Source organism: Cinclus cinclus, chromosome 35, assembly GCF_963662255.1.
Source record: "Cinclus cinclus chromosome 35, bCinCin1.1, whole genome shotgun sequence".
NCBI lineage: Eukaryota > Metazoa > Chordata > Aves > Passeriformes > Cinclidae > Cinclus > Cinclus cinclus.
The window spans coordinates 1,281,792-1,294,240 of NC_085080.1; the positions used below are offsets into that span (position 1 = coordinate 1,281,792).

The 12,449-nt window shown below is 59.6% G+C and overlaps 2 protein-coding genes across 2 annotated transcripts; one reads left to right on the forward strand and one right to left on the reverse strand.

Moving 5' to 3' along the window:
- Positions 1–472: 472 nt before the first annotated feature.
- Positions 473–2,705, forward strand: LOC134055806 (zinc finger protein 16-like). The gene has a single exon (XM_062512266.1). It carries the CDS (start codon positions 473–475, stop codon positions 1,889–1,891), a length of 1,419 nt encoding a protein of 472 aa, XP_062368250.1. The 3' UTR covers positions 1,892–2,705.
- Positions 2,706–3,906: 1,201 nt separating this feature from the next.
- On the reverse strand, positions 3,907–10,580 carry LOC134055816 (1-acyl-sn-glycerol-3-phosphate acyltransferase alpha-like). Its single transcript, XM_062512278.1, is given in 7 exon segments — positions 3,907–5,283; positions 5,815–5,887; positions 6,368–6,463; positions 7,895–8,070; positions 8,752–8,885; positions 10,136–10,238; positions 10,241–10,580. Coding segments are annotated over 7 exon segments (1,566 nt in total). The 5' UTR covers positions 10,392–10,580; the 3' UTR covers positions 3,907–4,450.
- Between the last annotated feature and the right edge of the window lie 1,869 nt (positions 10,581–12,449).

The following is a 12,449-nucleotide window of genomic DNA, read 5'->3' on the forward strand; positions in this document are numbered from 1 at the left end:
CAAAAAAAAGGGTGGGGGAGGGTTAAAAATTATGGGGAGGTGGGGGTGGGGATCTGTTATTTCCCTCCCCCTCCCCTCCTTTTTTTGGGGGGAGGGGGGTTTGTTTTTGGGGTTTTTTTGGGTTTTCTTTCGTTCTGGGGGTTGAACTTCCGGGGTCCCCTCCCCCTCCTCCTCCTTCTCCTCCTCCTCCTCCTCCTCCTCCTCCTCCTCCATTGTCCAGGGGCGACCGCGGCGACAGCGCCGGGAGCCACCGAGAGGGTGGGGGAGGGGAGAGAGGCAACCCCGGAGGTTTTTTTTGGGGGGTGGGGGGAGGGGGAGCAAACCCCCCCCACCAAAACAAAAAAATTTGAGGAGGGGAAGGGGGGAAGGGGGAGGGGAGGTGATGTCACCAAAACGGTGCCGGGGTGGGGATGGGGGAGGGGAAAGGGCGGAGGGGGGTCGAGGAAGAGGAGGGAGGAAGAGGAAGGAGACGATGGCGGTGAGGAAGGGGGAGGGGGATTCGGAGCATCCCAATATTTGTGTGGAATGCGGGAAAAGCTTCGCCAGGACGGCGGAACTGACGGAACACCGGGAAGGTCACGGGGGGAAAACCGGACACGGGAGTGACCGCAGGAGTGACCACAGGAGTGACCACAGGAGTGACCACAACAATGGACACGTGAGTGACCACAGGAGCGACCACAGCTCCGGTCACGGGAGTGACCACAAGAGTGACCACAGGAGTGACCACAGGAGCGACCACAGGAGTGACCACAGGAGCGACCACAGCTCCGGTCACGGGAGTGACCACAGGAGTGACCACAGGAGTGACCACAACAATGGACACGTGAGTGACCACAGGAGCGACCACAGCTCCAGTCACGGGAGTGACCACAAGAGTGACCACAATGGAGACAGGAGTGACCAAAGCATCGCTCAGAGGAGTGACCACAACAGCGACCACAACAATGGACACGGCAGTGACCACAGGAGTGGACACGGGAGTGACCGCAGCTCCGGTCAGCGAGGTGGCGACCACGGCCAACGCCAGCGCTTTCACCGAGCTGCCCAAAACCTCGACGGTCAAGGCGACGTCGCCGCCGCTCCAAGAAGCGACGGCCACGACGACGACGCCGGCCAGTCGGTCACTCGCGGCGACGGCCGAAGGTTCGGCGACGTCGTCGATGACCGGCGGGATCCCAGAAGCGACCGGCGAGCCCCGGGAGCCGCCCGGCGCTCCCTCACCTGCCCGGAGTGCGGGAAATCCTTCGCGCTGAGCTCTCACCTGCAGCGTCACCTGCGAGCCCACAAATCCCGTTCGGCGGCCAAATGTCGCGACTGCGGCCGCGTCGCGACGCCGCCTGGCCGCCGCCGGCCTTACAAATGCGTGGACTGCGGCAAAAATTTCACTCGCCGGCCCAAAGAGTCGCCGGCTCCCGGCTCGCCCCCCAAACAACGCCGACGCCGCCGCGCCGGCCAAACCGGCGATCCCGCCAGCCACAAAATTTTGGGGATCCCGAACACCTGCGGCGAATGCTGGCAGAGCTTCAGCCAAAGCTCGGATTTGGTGAAACACCTGAGAATCCACACGGGGGAAAAACCTTACGCTTGCGGCCACTGCGGCAAACGCTTCAACGTCAGCTCCAACCTCATTCGGCACCGGAGGATCCACACGGGCGAGAAGCCGTACGGGTGCGGCGAGTGCGGGAAGAGCTTCACGGATAAATCCACGCTGACCCAGCACCGCAGGATCCACACGGGAGAGAAGCCGTACTCGTGCGGGATCTGCGGGAAGAGCTTCAGCCGCAGCTCGCACCACAAACGGCACCAGAGAACGCACGGCGCCGTTGCCGGAGCTCCTCCCGCGGCGGCCGCCGGGGCTTTGCTGCCTCTTTGGTCTTATCCCGGTTGAGATTTTGGGGGGCGGTGGCAGGAAGGGTGAAAAAGGATGAAAAAGAAAAAAAATTTTGGAACGATGTTTTTGTGTGGGGGATTTTTGGTTGTTTTTCTTTTTTTTTTTTTTTGGTATTTGGGGGGTTTTTTTTGGGGGTTTCCGCGGTTTTTTTTTTGTTTTGTTTTGTTTTGTTTTGTTTTTTTAACTTTTTTGTTTTTGGGGGGGGCGGGTTGTGGGGTTTGGAAATGGGGTAAAAAATAAAAATATTAAAAGAGGTTTTGGGGTGGTTTGTGGGGTTTGGGAATTTGTGGGGTTTGGTGGTGGGGTAAAAATAAGGATTTTTTTTTTTTTTTTTAAAGAGGTTTTGGGGAATTTGTGGGAGTTGGTCCCAGTCCCGTTATCCCAGTCCTGGTCCCAGTCCCAGTGTCAATCCCAGTCCCATCATCCCAGTTCTAATCCCAGGCCCGCTCCCAATCCCAGTCCCAATCCCATTATCCCAATCCCAGTCCCTTTATCCCAGTTCTGATCCCAGGCCCACTCCTGATCCCAGTTCCAGTTCTGATCCCAGTCTTGGTCCCAGTCCCATTATCCCAGTCCAAATCCCATCATCCCAGTCCTGGTCCCAGTTCTGATCCCGATCCAAATCCCAGTCCCGATCCCAGTCCCGACCTGATCCCAGTTCCAGTCTTGGTCCCAGTCCCATTATCCCAGTCCAAATCCCAGTCCCAGTCCCATTATCGCAGTCCCAGTTCTGATCCCAGTCCCATTATCCCAGTCCTGTTATCCCAGTCCCTGTCCCATTATCCCAGTCCCAGTCCCAGTCCCATTATCCCAGTCCCAGTCCCAGTCCCGTTATCCCATTCCCAGTCCTGTTATCCCAGTCTCAGTCCCATTATCCCAGTCCCATTATCCCAGTCCCAGTCCCATTATCCCAGTCCCATTATCCCAGTCCCAGTCCCATTATCGCAGTCCCAGTTCTGATCCCAGTCCCAGTTCTGATCCCAGTCCCATTATCCCAGTCCCAGTCCCATTATCCCAGTCCCGTTATCCCAGTCCCGTTATCCCAGTCCCAGTCCCATTATCCCAGTCCCAGTCCCAGTCCCGTTATCCCAGTCCCAGTCCCATTCCCCTTCCCATTATCCCAGTCCCAGTCCCGTTATCCCAGTCCCATTATCCCAGTCCCGTTATCCCAGTCCCATTATCCCAGTCCCATTATCCCAGTCCCATTATCCCAGTCCCATTATCCCAGTCCCGTTATCCCAGTCCCAGTCCCATTATCCCAGTCCCAGTCCCGTTCTCCCAGTCCCAGTCCCATTATCCCAGTCCCAGTCCCATTATCCCAGTCCCATTATCCCAGTCCCAGTCCCATTATCCCAGTCCCATTATCCCAGTCCCGTTATCCCATTCCCAGTCCTGTTATCCCAGTCCCAGTCCCGTTATCCCAGTCCCAGTCCCGTTATCCCAGACCCAGTCCCATTCCCAGTCCTGTTATCCCAGTCTCAGTCCCATTATCCCAGTCCCATTATCCCAGTCCCAGTCCCAGTCCCGTTATCCCAGTCCCGTTATCCCAGTCCCGTTATCCCAGTCCCGTTATCCCAGTCCCAGTCCCATTATCCCAGTCCCAGTCCCGTTATCCCAGTCCCAGTCCCAGTCCCGTTATCCCATTCCCAGTCCTGTTATCCCAGTCCCAGTCCCATTATCCCAGTCCCAGTCCCAGTCCCGTTATCCCATTCCCAGTCCTGTTATCCCAGTCCCAGTCCCATTATCCCAGTCCCAGTCCCGTTCTCCCAGTCCCAGTCCCAGTCCCATTATCCCAGTCCCATTATCCCAGTCCCAGTCCCATTGTCCCAGTCCCAGTCCCGTTATCCCAGTCCCAGTCCCATCATCCCAATCCCAAATCCCCCAGTGAACCCCAAATCAGAGCCCCCAACCCCCGGGACCCTCCCCACAATTCCCACCCCCCCCCTTTTGATGACATCATCCCCACCCCTTATGACGTCACAACACCCCAACATTTATTTTTGGGTGGGGGGAGGATTTTTGGGGGATTTTTTTATTAAAATCTGGGGGGTCCCGGGTAGGGCCGGGAGGGAAATTTGGCAAAATCCGCGTTCCCCCCCCCTCCCCCACCCCCCAAAATAAATACACGGCCTGGGGGGGGGGGGGGGCGGGGCTTGGCTGCAGCAGCCAATCAGCATCGGCCACGCCCCGGCCACGCCCCAGCCGTGGGTCAGGCCCCACTCGGGGTCAGTCCCTGCCCCACTTGGGGGTCACTTCAGCCCCAGCTTGGGGGTCAGTCCAGGCCCCACTTGGGGGTCAAACCGTGTCCAACTCGGGGCTCACTCCAGGCCCCATTTGGGGTCAGTCCCTGCCCCACTCTAGGGGTCACTCCAGGCCCAACTTGGGGGTCACTTTGTCCTCACTTGGGGGTCAGTCCGGGCCCCACTCGGGGGTCAGTTCGCCCCCATTTTGGGGTCACTTTGTCCCCACCTTGGGGTCAGTTTGTCCTCACTTTGGGGGGGTCACTGGGGTCAGTCCCTGCCCCACTGCCGGCTCCTCCATGGGGCCACTTGGGGGTCACTGTGGGGTCACCCCGTGGGGCACCGTGGGGTCACTCTTGGTCACTGTCAGACGTTGGGGGTCACGCCAGAAATCTGTGGAGCTCTGGGGGTCACTCCAGTGGTCACTCTGGGCGTCCTGGTGGTCACTCCGGTCACTCTGGGCATCCTGGTGGCCACTCCGGTCACTCTGGCCGTTCTTGGGGTCACTCTGGGCGTCCTGGTGGTCACTCCGGTCACTCTGGGTGTTCTTGTGGTCATTCTGATCACTCTGGCCATTCTTGGGGTCACTCTGGGTGTCCTGGTGGTCACTGCGGTCACTCTGGGCGTCCTGGTGGTCACTCCGGTCACTCTGGGCATCCTGGTGGTCACTCTGGTGGTCACTGCGGTCACTCTGGGCATCCTGGTGGTCACTCTGGTGGTCACTGCGGTCACTCTGGGCATCCTGGTGGTCACTCCGGTCACTCTGGGTGTCCTGGTGGTCACTCCGGTCACTCTGGGCGTCCTGGTGGTCACTCCGGTCACTCTGGGTGTCCTGGTGGTCACTCTGGTGGTCACTGTGGTCACTCTGGGTGTTCTTGTGGTCATTCTGATCACTCTGGCCATTCTTGGGGTCACTGCGGTCACTCTGGGCATCCTGGTGGTCACTGCGGTCACTCTGGGTGTTCTTGGGGTCACTCTGGCCGTTCTTGGGGTCACTCTGGCTGTTCTTGGGGTCACTCTGCAGCTCGGCCGACAGCCCCTCGAAGGCGTCCAGCATGGCGGCTCGGACGCGCTCGGTCAGCGCGGGAACGTCGGCCGGACCCAGGCCCAGCGTGGGCAGCGGCGGCAGAACCTGGATCAGGCACTGCCCTGGGGGGCGCGGGTCGGGGGCTGCCCCACGGAGAGACCCCAGACCCACGGAGAGACCCCAGAGAGACCCCAGAGAGACCCCAGACCCATGGAGAGACCCCAGACCCATAGTGAGCCCCACATGGAACCCCCTGGCCCTACAAAGAACCCCCAGCCCCACAAGTGCCCCCCCAACCCCACAGGAAACCCCCAGCCCCACAGGAAGCCCCCAACCCCACAGGAAACCCCCAGCCCCACAGGAAACCCCAGCCCCACAGGAAACCCCCAGCCCCACAGGAAGCCCCCAGCCCCACAGGAAACCCCCAGCCCCACAGGAAGCCCCAGCCCCACAGGAAGCCCCCAGCCCCACAGGAAACCCCCAGCCCCACAGGAAGCCCCAGTCCCACAGGAAACCCCAGCCCCACAGGAAGCCCCCAGCCCCACAGGAAGCCCCCAGCCCCACAGGAAACCCCAGCCCCACAGGAAGCCCCCAGCCCCACAGGAAGCCCCCAGCCCCACAGGAAGCCCCCAGCCCCACAAGTGCCCCCTCACCAGCCGTGAACCTGCGCTCCCGTTTGCTGTAGAAGTGCTGGTAGGACGAGATGACGATGGGGACAACGGGGACCTGTGGGGCAGGAGGGGCTCGGGGAGGGTCCTGCTGCCCCATAACTGCCCCAAAGCCGCCCCATAACTTCATAGCCACCCCGTAACTGCCCCATAACTCATACCTGCCCCATAACCACCCCATAGCACCCCATAACCACCCCAAAACTGCCCCATAACCACCCCATAGCACCCCATAACCACCCCAAAACTGCCCCATAACCACCCCATAGCACCCCAGAACCACCCCAAAACTGCCCCATAACCACCCCATAGCACCCCATAACCACCCCAAAACTGCCCCAGAACCACCCCATAGCACCCCATAACCACCCCAAAACTGCCCCATAACCACCCCATAGCACCCCATAACCACCCCAAAACTGCCCCATAACCACCCCATAGCACCCCATAACCACCCCAAAACTGCCCCATAACCACCCCATACCGACCCCACAGAACCACACTCACCCCACAGCCACCCCACAACCACCCCACGTACCTGGGCCTGCACTGCCAGGTGGAAGGCTCCGCGTTTGAAGGGCAGCATGGAGCCGCTGTGGTTCCGCGTGCCCTCGGGGAACACCCACACCCGCACCTGTGGGGCAGGGACACCTGTGGGGCTGCCCCATAGCACCCCATAGCCACCCCATAACCATCCCACAGTGCCCTCGGGGAATACCCGCACCCGGAGCTGTGGGGCTGCCCCCTAACACCCCATACCTGCCCCATAGCACCCCATACCTGCCCCTAACACCCCATACCTGCCCCATAGCACCCCATACCTGCCCCTAACACCCCATACCTGCCCCATAGCACCCCATACCTGCCCCTAACACCCCATACCTGCCCCATAGCACCCCATACCTGCCCCTAACACCCCATACCTGCCCCATAGCACCCCATACCTGCCCCCTAACACCCCATACCTGCCCCTAACACCCCATACCTGCCCCCTAACACCCCATACCTGCCCCTAACACCCCATACCTGCCCCCTAACACCCCATACCTGCCCCATAGCACCCCATACCTGCCCCTAACACCCCATACCTGCCCCCTAACACCCCATACCTGCCCCATAGCACCCCATACCTGCCCCCTAACACCCCATACCTGCCCCCTAACACCCCATACCTGCCCCATAGCACCCCATACCTGCCCCCTAACACCCCATACCTGCCCCTAACACCCCATACCTGCCCCATAGCACCCCATACCTGCCCCATAGCACCCCATACCTGCCCCTAACACCCCATACCTGCCCCCTAACACCCCATACCTGCCCCATAGCACCCCATACCTGCCCCCTAACACCCCATACCTGCCCCTAGCACCCCATACCTGTCCCCTAACACCCCATACCTGTCCTATAGCACCCCATAACCACCCCACAGCACCCCATATCACCCCACAGAACCCCACAGCCGTCCCACAGAACCCCATAACCACCCCACAAACCCCATAACCACCCCATAGAACCCCATATCACCCCATAGAACCCCATAACCACCCCATAGAACCCCATAACCGTCCCATAGAACCCCATAACCACCCCACAGAACCCCATAACTGTCCCACAGAACCCCATAACCACCCCATAGAACCCCATAACCGTCCCATACAACCCCATAACCACCCCACAGAACCCCATAACCGTCCCATAGAACCCCATAACCACCCCATAGAACCTCATAACCGTCCCACAGAACCCCATAACCACCCCATAGAACCCCATAACCACCCCATATCACCCCATAACCACCCCATAACCACCCCACAACTCACGTCCTGGCTCAGCATGGTGTGTGCAGCCTCGGCCATGACGCTGACGATGGCACCCCACAAACCCCATAACCACCCCATAGAACCCCATAACCACCCCATATCACCCCATAACCACCCCATAGAACCCCATAACCACCCCATAGAACCCCATAACTGTCCCATAGAACCCCATAACCGTCCCACAGAACCCCATAACCACCCCATAGAACCCCATATCACCCCATAACCACCCCACAACTCACGTCCTGGCTCAGCATGGTGTGCGCAGCCTCGGCCATGACGCTGATGGCGTCGTGGGTTCGTTTGCGGTCGATGAAGATGATTCCCCCGAGCCAGCACACGACGCCCACGGCGCCCATATAGAGCAGCTCCCGTTTGGCAATGGGGACGCAGCGGTCGGGGAGCACCTCCATCATCCCTGGGGGTTACGGGGCGTGTGGGGTCAGGGGCGCTTGTGGGGCTGGGGGGCAGTTTGGGGCATCTGTGGGTCAGGCATCGGGCAGGGATTTATGGGGACAAAGATCTGTGGGGTCATGGATTTGTGGGGTCAGGGGTCTATGGGGCAGGGACATATAGGGACAAGGATCTGTGGGGCCAGGGATTTATAAGACAAGGATCTGTGGGGTCAGGGTTTTATGGGGCAGGGATCTGTGGAGTCAGTGCTCTATGGGGCAGGGATTTATGGGGTCAGGGATCTATGGGGCAGGGATTTATGGGGTCAGGGATCTATGGGGCCAAGGATTTATGTGGTCATGGTTCTATGGGGCAGGGATTTATGAGGATCTATGGGGCAGGGCACTATGGGGCAGGGATCTGTGGGGCAGGGATCTGTGGGGCAGCCCCATACCCAGCAGGTCCAGCGAGCTCTGGTGGTTGCTGACCACCACGTAGGGTTGGGATTGGTCACTTTATGGGGTCAGGGATCTATGGGTCAGAGATCTATGGGGCAGGGATCTATGGGGCAGCCCCATACCCAGCAGGTCCAGCGAGCTCTGGTGGTTGCTGACCACCACGTAGGGTTGGGATTGGTCACTTTATGGGGTCAGGGATCTATGGGTCAGAGATCTATGGGGCAGGGATCTATGGGGCAGCCCCATACCCAGCAGGTCCAGCGAGCTCTGGTGGTTGCTGACCACCACGTAGGGTTGCCGTGGGGGGAAGTTCTGCGCCCCCCTGACCACCATGCGGATCCCATAGAGCCTCTTGACGTGCTGCATCAGCCCCCGGATGATCCTGTGGGGCAAACGGGGGGCTCAGCCCCATAGCCACCCCAAATCCATCCCAGGACGGATCTATGGGGAGGGAACTGCCCCATAGCCACCCCAAATCCACCCCAGGACAGATCTATGGGGCTGGAACTGCCCCATAGCCACCCCAAATCCACCCCAGGACAGATCTATGGGGAGGGAACTGCCCCATAGCCACCCCAAATCCACCCCAGGACGGATCTATGGGGCTGGAACTGCCCCATAGCCACCCCAAATCCACCCCAGGACGGATCTATGGGGAGGGAACTGCCCCATAGCCACCCCAAATCCACCCCAGGACGGATCTATGGGGCTGGAACTGCCCCATAGCCACCCCAAATCCACCCCAGGACGGATCTATGGGGAGGGAACTGCCCCATAGCCACCCCAAATCCACCCCAGGACGGATCTATGGGGAGGGAACTGCCCCATAGCCACCCCAAATCCACCCCAGGACGGATCTATGGGGAGGGAACTGCCCCATAGCCACCCCAAATCCACACCAGGACGGATCTATGGGTCTGGAACTGCCCATAGCCACCCCAAATCCACCCCAGGACGGATCTATGGGGAGGGAACTGCCCCATAGCCACCCCAAGTCCACCCCAGGACGGATCTATGGGGAGGGAACTGCCCCATAGCCACCCCAAATCCACCCCAGGACAGATCTATGGGTCTGGAACTGCCCCATAGCCACCCCAAATCTTCCTCAGGATGGATCTATGGGGAGGGAACTGCCCATAGCCACCCCAAATCCACCCCAGGACGGATCTATGGGTCTGGAACTGCCCCATAGCCACCCCAAATCTTCCTCAGGATGGATCTATGGGGAGGGAACTGCCCCATAGCCACCCGAAATCCTCCTCAGGACGGATCTATGGGGCTGGAACTGCCCCATAGCCACCCCAAATCCACCCCAGGACGGATCTATGGGGAGGGAACTGCCCATAGCCACCCCAAATCCACCCCAAATTCCCCAAAATCCCTGAAATTCACCCCGAAAATCCCTCCAAATCTCCCTAGAACTGCCCCAAAACCTCCCCAATCCACCCCAAAATCCCCCAAATTCACCAAATCCTCCTAAAATCACCCCAATCCCTCTACAATTGTCCCTAAATCCCCCAAATTCCCCACCAAATCTCCCTACAACTGCCCCAACCCCCAGCCCAGATCTCCCTACAAACCCCCAACATCTCCCTAGAACCGCCCCCAAATCCCCCCGAAGCCCGCTCTCACTTCATGTTCTCCACGTCCCTGCCCCTGAGGGCGCACAGGGGGATGGCCACCAGGGCCAGCAGCAGGATCCAGCCGTTGTAAAATCCCATTTTGCAGAAGAACTGAAGGAGCCGCAGCGCTCGTAGAGCAGGGGCAGCAGCAGCAGCAGCGCCAGCGCCAGCGCCGCCGTCCCCACCGTCACCTCCATGGCACCTGAGGGGTTAACGAACCCGAAATTCATCTTTGGGATTTTAAATCGGAACAGAAATTGGATCATCTGCACCTAAATCCAGCCCCAGAGTCAGCTCTGGGCTACCCGCGGGTAACTGTGGGGTTAAGCAGCTCCAAGTTAATTTTGGGGGATTTTAAATTGGGTGATCTGTGGGGTGATGGGGTCAGGGAAGCCAAAAATTCCCCAAAATCCCCCCCACCCCTCCAAAAAAAAAAAAAAAAATCCGAAATCCATTCCCAGAGTCAGCTCCGTGGCAGCTGGGGGTAATTATGGGGTTAATTACCTCGAAATCAATTTTTGGGGATTTTAAATTGGACGATCTGGGGGGGGGGGGGGGGGGGGGGGGGGGGGGCGTAATGGGGTCAGGGACCCTAAAAAAGACCCCGAGAAATCCCAAATTACATTTTGGGACCCCAAATTGTCCCCTAAAATCTTCACCTAGGATGCCAAAAAAATCCCATTCAGGATCCCCAAAATCCCCCAGGACCCCCCAAAATCCCCTCAGGATCCCCAAAATCCCCCCAGGACCCCAAAATCCCCTCAGGACCCAAATCTTCTCAGGATCCCCAAAATCCCCTCAGGACCCCCAAAATTTCCACAGGATCCTTAAAATCCCCTCAGGAACCTCTCCCGCCCCACCCGGTCCCCGCCTTCCCCTCCGGGCTCGTTTGGGCCCAACCGGGCGGGGCCGGGCGGGGCGGCCCCGGCGCATCCCCGGCTCCGGGAGAGGGCGCGACCTCTCCCAAAGGCCCAGGGAAGTCCCGGGATTCCCCGGGACCACCCGGTTCCCCTCAGGACCCCTCAGAACCGCCCGGTGCCCCTCAGACCCCGCCGGTACCGGGAGGGGCGGCGGCTGCGGCGGCGGCGCGGGCCCGTCCCGGCACCGGAAGCGACGTAATTGATTGACAGCCTGTTCATCAATCAGCGCCGACGCCCGCGCGTTCCCGCCCCTTCTCCGTACCGTGCGTGGTTACCGTGGTAACGAGACTGGGCAGGGAAAAACCCAAACAATATGGCGGGTCGCCACGGCAACGCGGCTGTGTTTTTTTCCGTCCTTTTATAAGCAGCTCGGTGATTGGCTAAACAGCCGCCCATCACACTGCTTGACCAATCAACACTCAGAACCAATAAGAAGCGGAGCAGCGCCAGCCAATAGAATTTATCAAAGGGCGGATCCTCCCAGCGCCCCACCAATAGCGGTGCAGTGCGTTGATTGACAGTTATGTCGACCAATAGGGCGGAGGGAAGGGTGTGAGGGGAAGCGGAAGATGGCGGCGGGCGGCCCTGAGGGGAGAACGCGGGTGCCGGTAACGGCGGCAATGGCGGCGCCTTCGCCTGTAACATCTGCCTGGAACCCGCGCGCGAGGCCGTAATTGGCCGCTGCGGGCACCTGTACTGGTGAGGGGCGGGGTTTGGGGGGTTTTTTGGGGGGGTTTTGGAGTGGGGGTATTGGGGAGCCTGAGGGGATTTGGGATTTTTTTGGGGGGATTTTGAGGGAGCTTGGAGTCTCTGAGGGAATCTGGGGAGAGTGGGGTCCCTGAGGGGATTTTGGAGAGGGTTTGGGGTCTCTGAGGTAATTTTAGGGTCTCTGAGGGGATTTGGGGGTTTTTAGGGGGAGGCTTGGGCTTCTCCGAGGGGATTTTGGAGGGTTTTGGTGTCTCTGAGATGACTGTGAGGGGATTTTGGGGTTTTGAGTTCTCTGAGGGGATTTTTTTGGTGGTTTTGGTGTCTGTAACGGATTGTGGGGGACTCGAGAGGTTTTGGGGGTCCCAGCGCCCCCAAAACTCTCACCTTGCCCCCCCCCCCCCCCCCCCCCCCCCCCCCCCAGCTGGCCGTGTCTGCACCAGGTGAGTGACCCCTCCCCCCTCCCCTCCCCCCTCTCCAGGTGAGTTTTTGGGGTATTTTTGTGGTATTTGTGCTGTTTCTGGGCTGTTTTTTGGGCTGTTTCGGGCTGTTTTGGGGGTATTTTCGGGGCTGTTTTGGGGGTATTTTCGGGGTATTTTCGGGGCTGTTTCCGTGCTATTTTGGGGCTATTTTGGGGCTGTTTTCGGGTATTTTCGGGGCCGTTTCCGTGGTATTTTGGGGGTATTTTGGGGGTATTTT

What these genes read in the sequence shown, in the direction of transcription:
- LOC134055806 (XM_062512266.1), top strand. Translation starts at nt 473, where the DNA reads ATGGCGGTGAGGAAGGGGGAGGGGGATTCGGAGCATCCCAATATTTGT.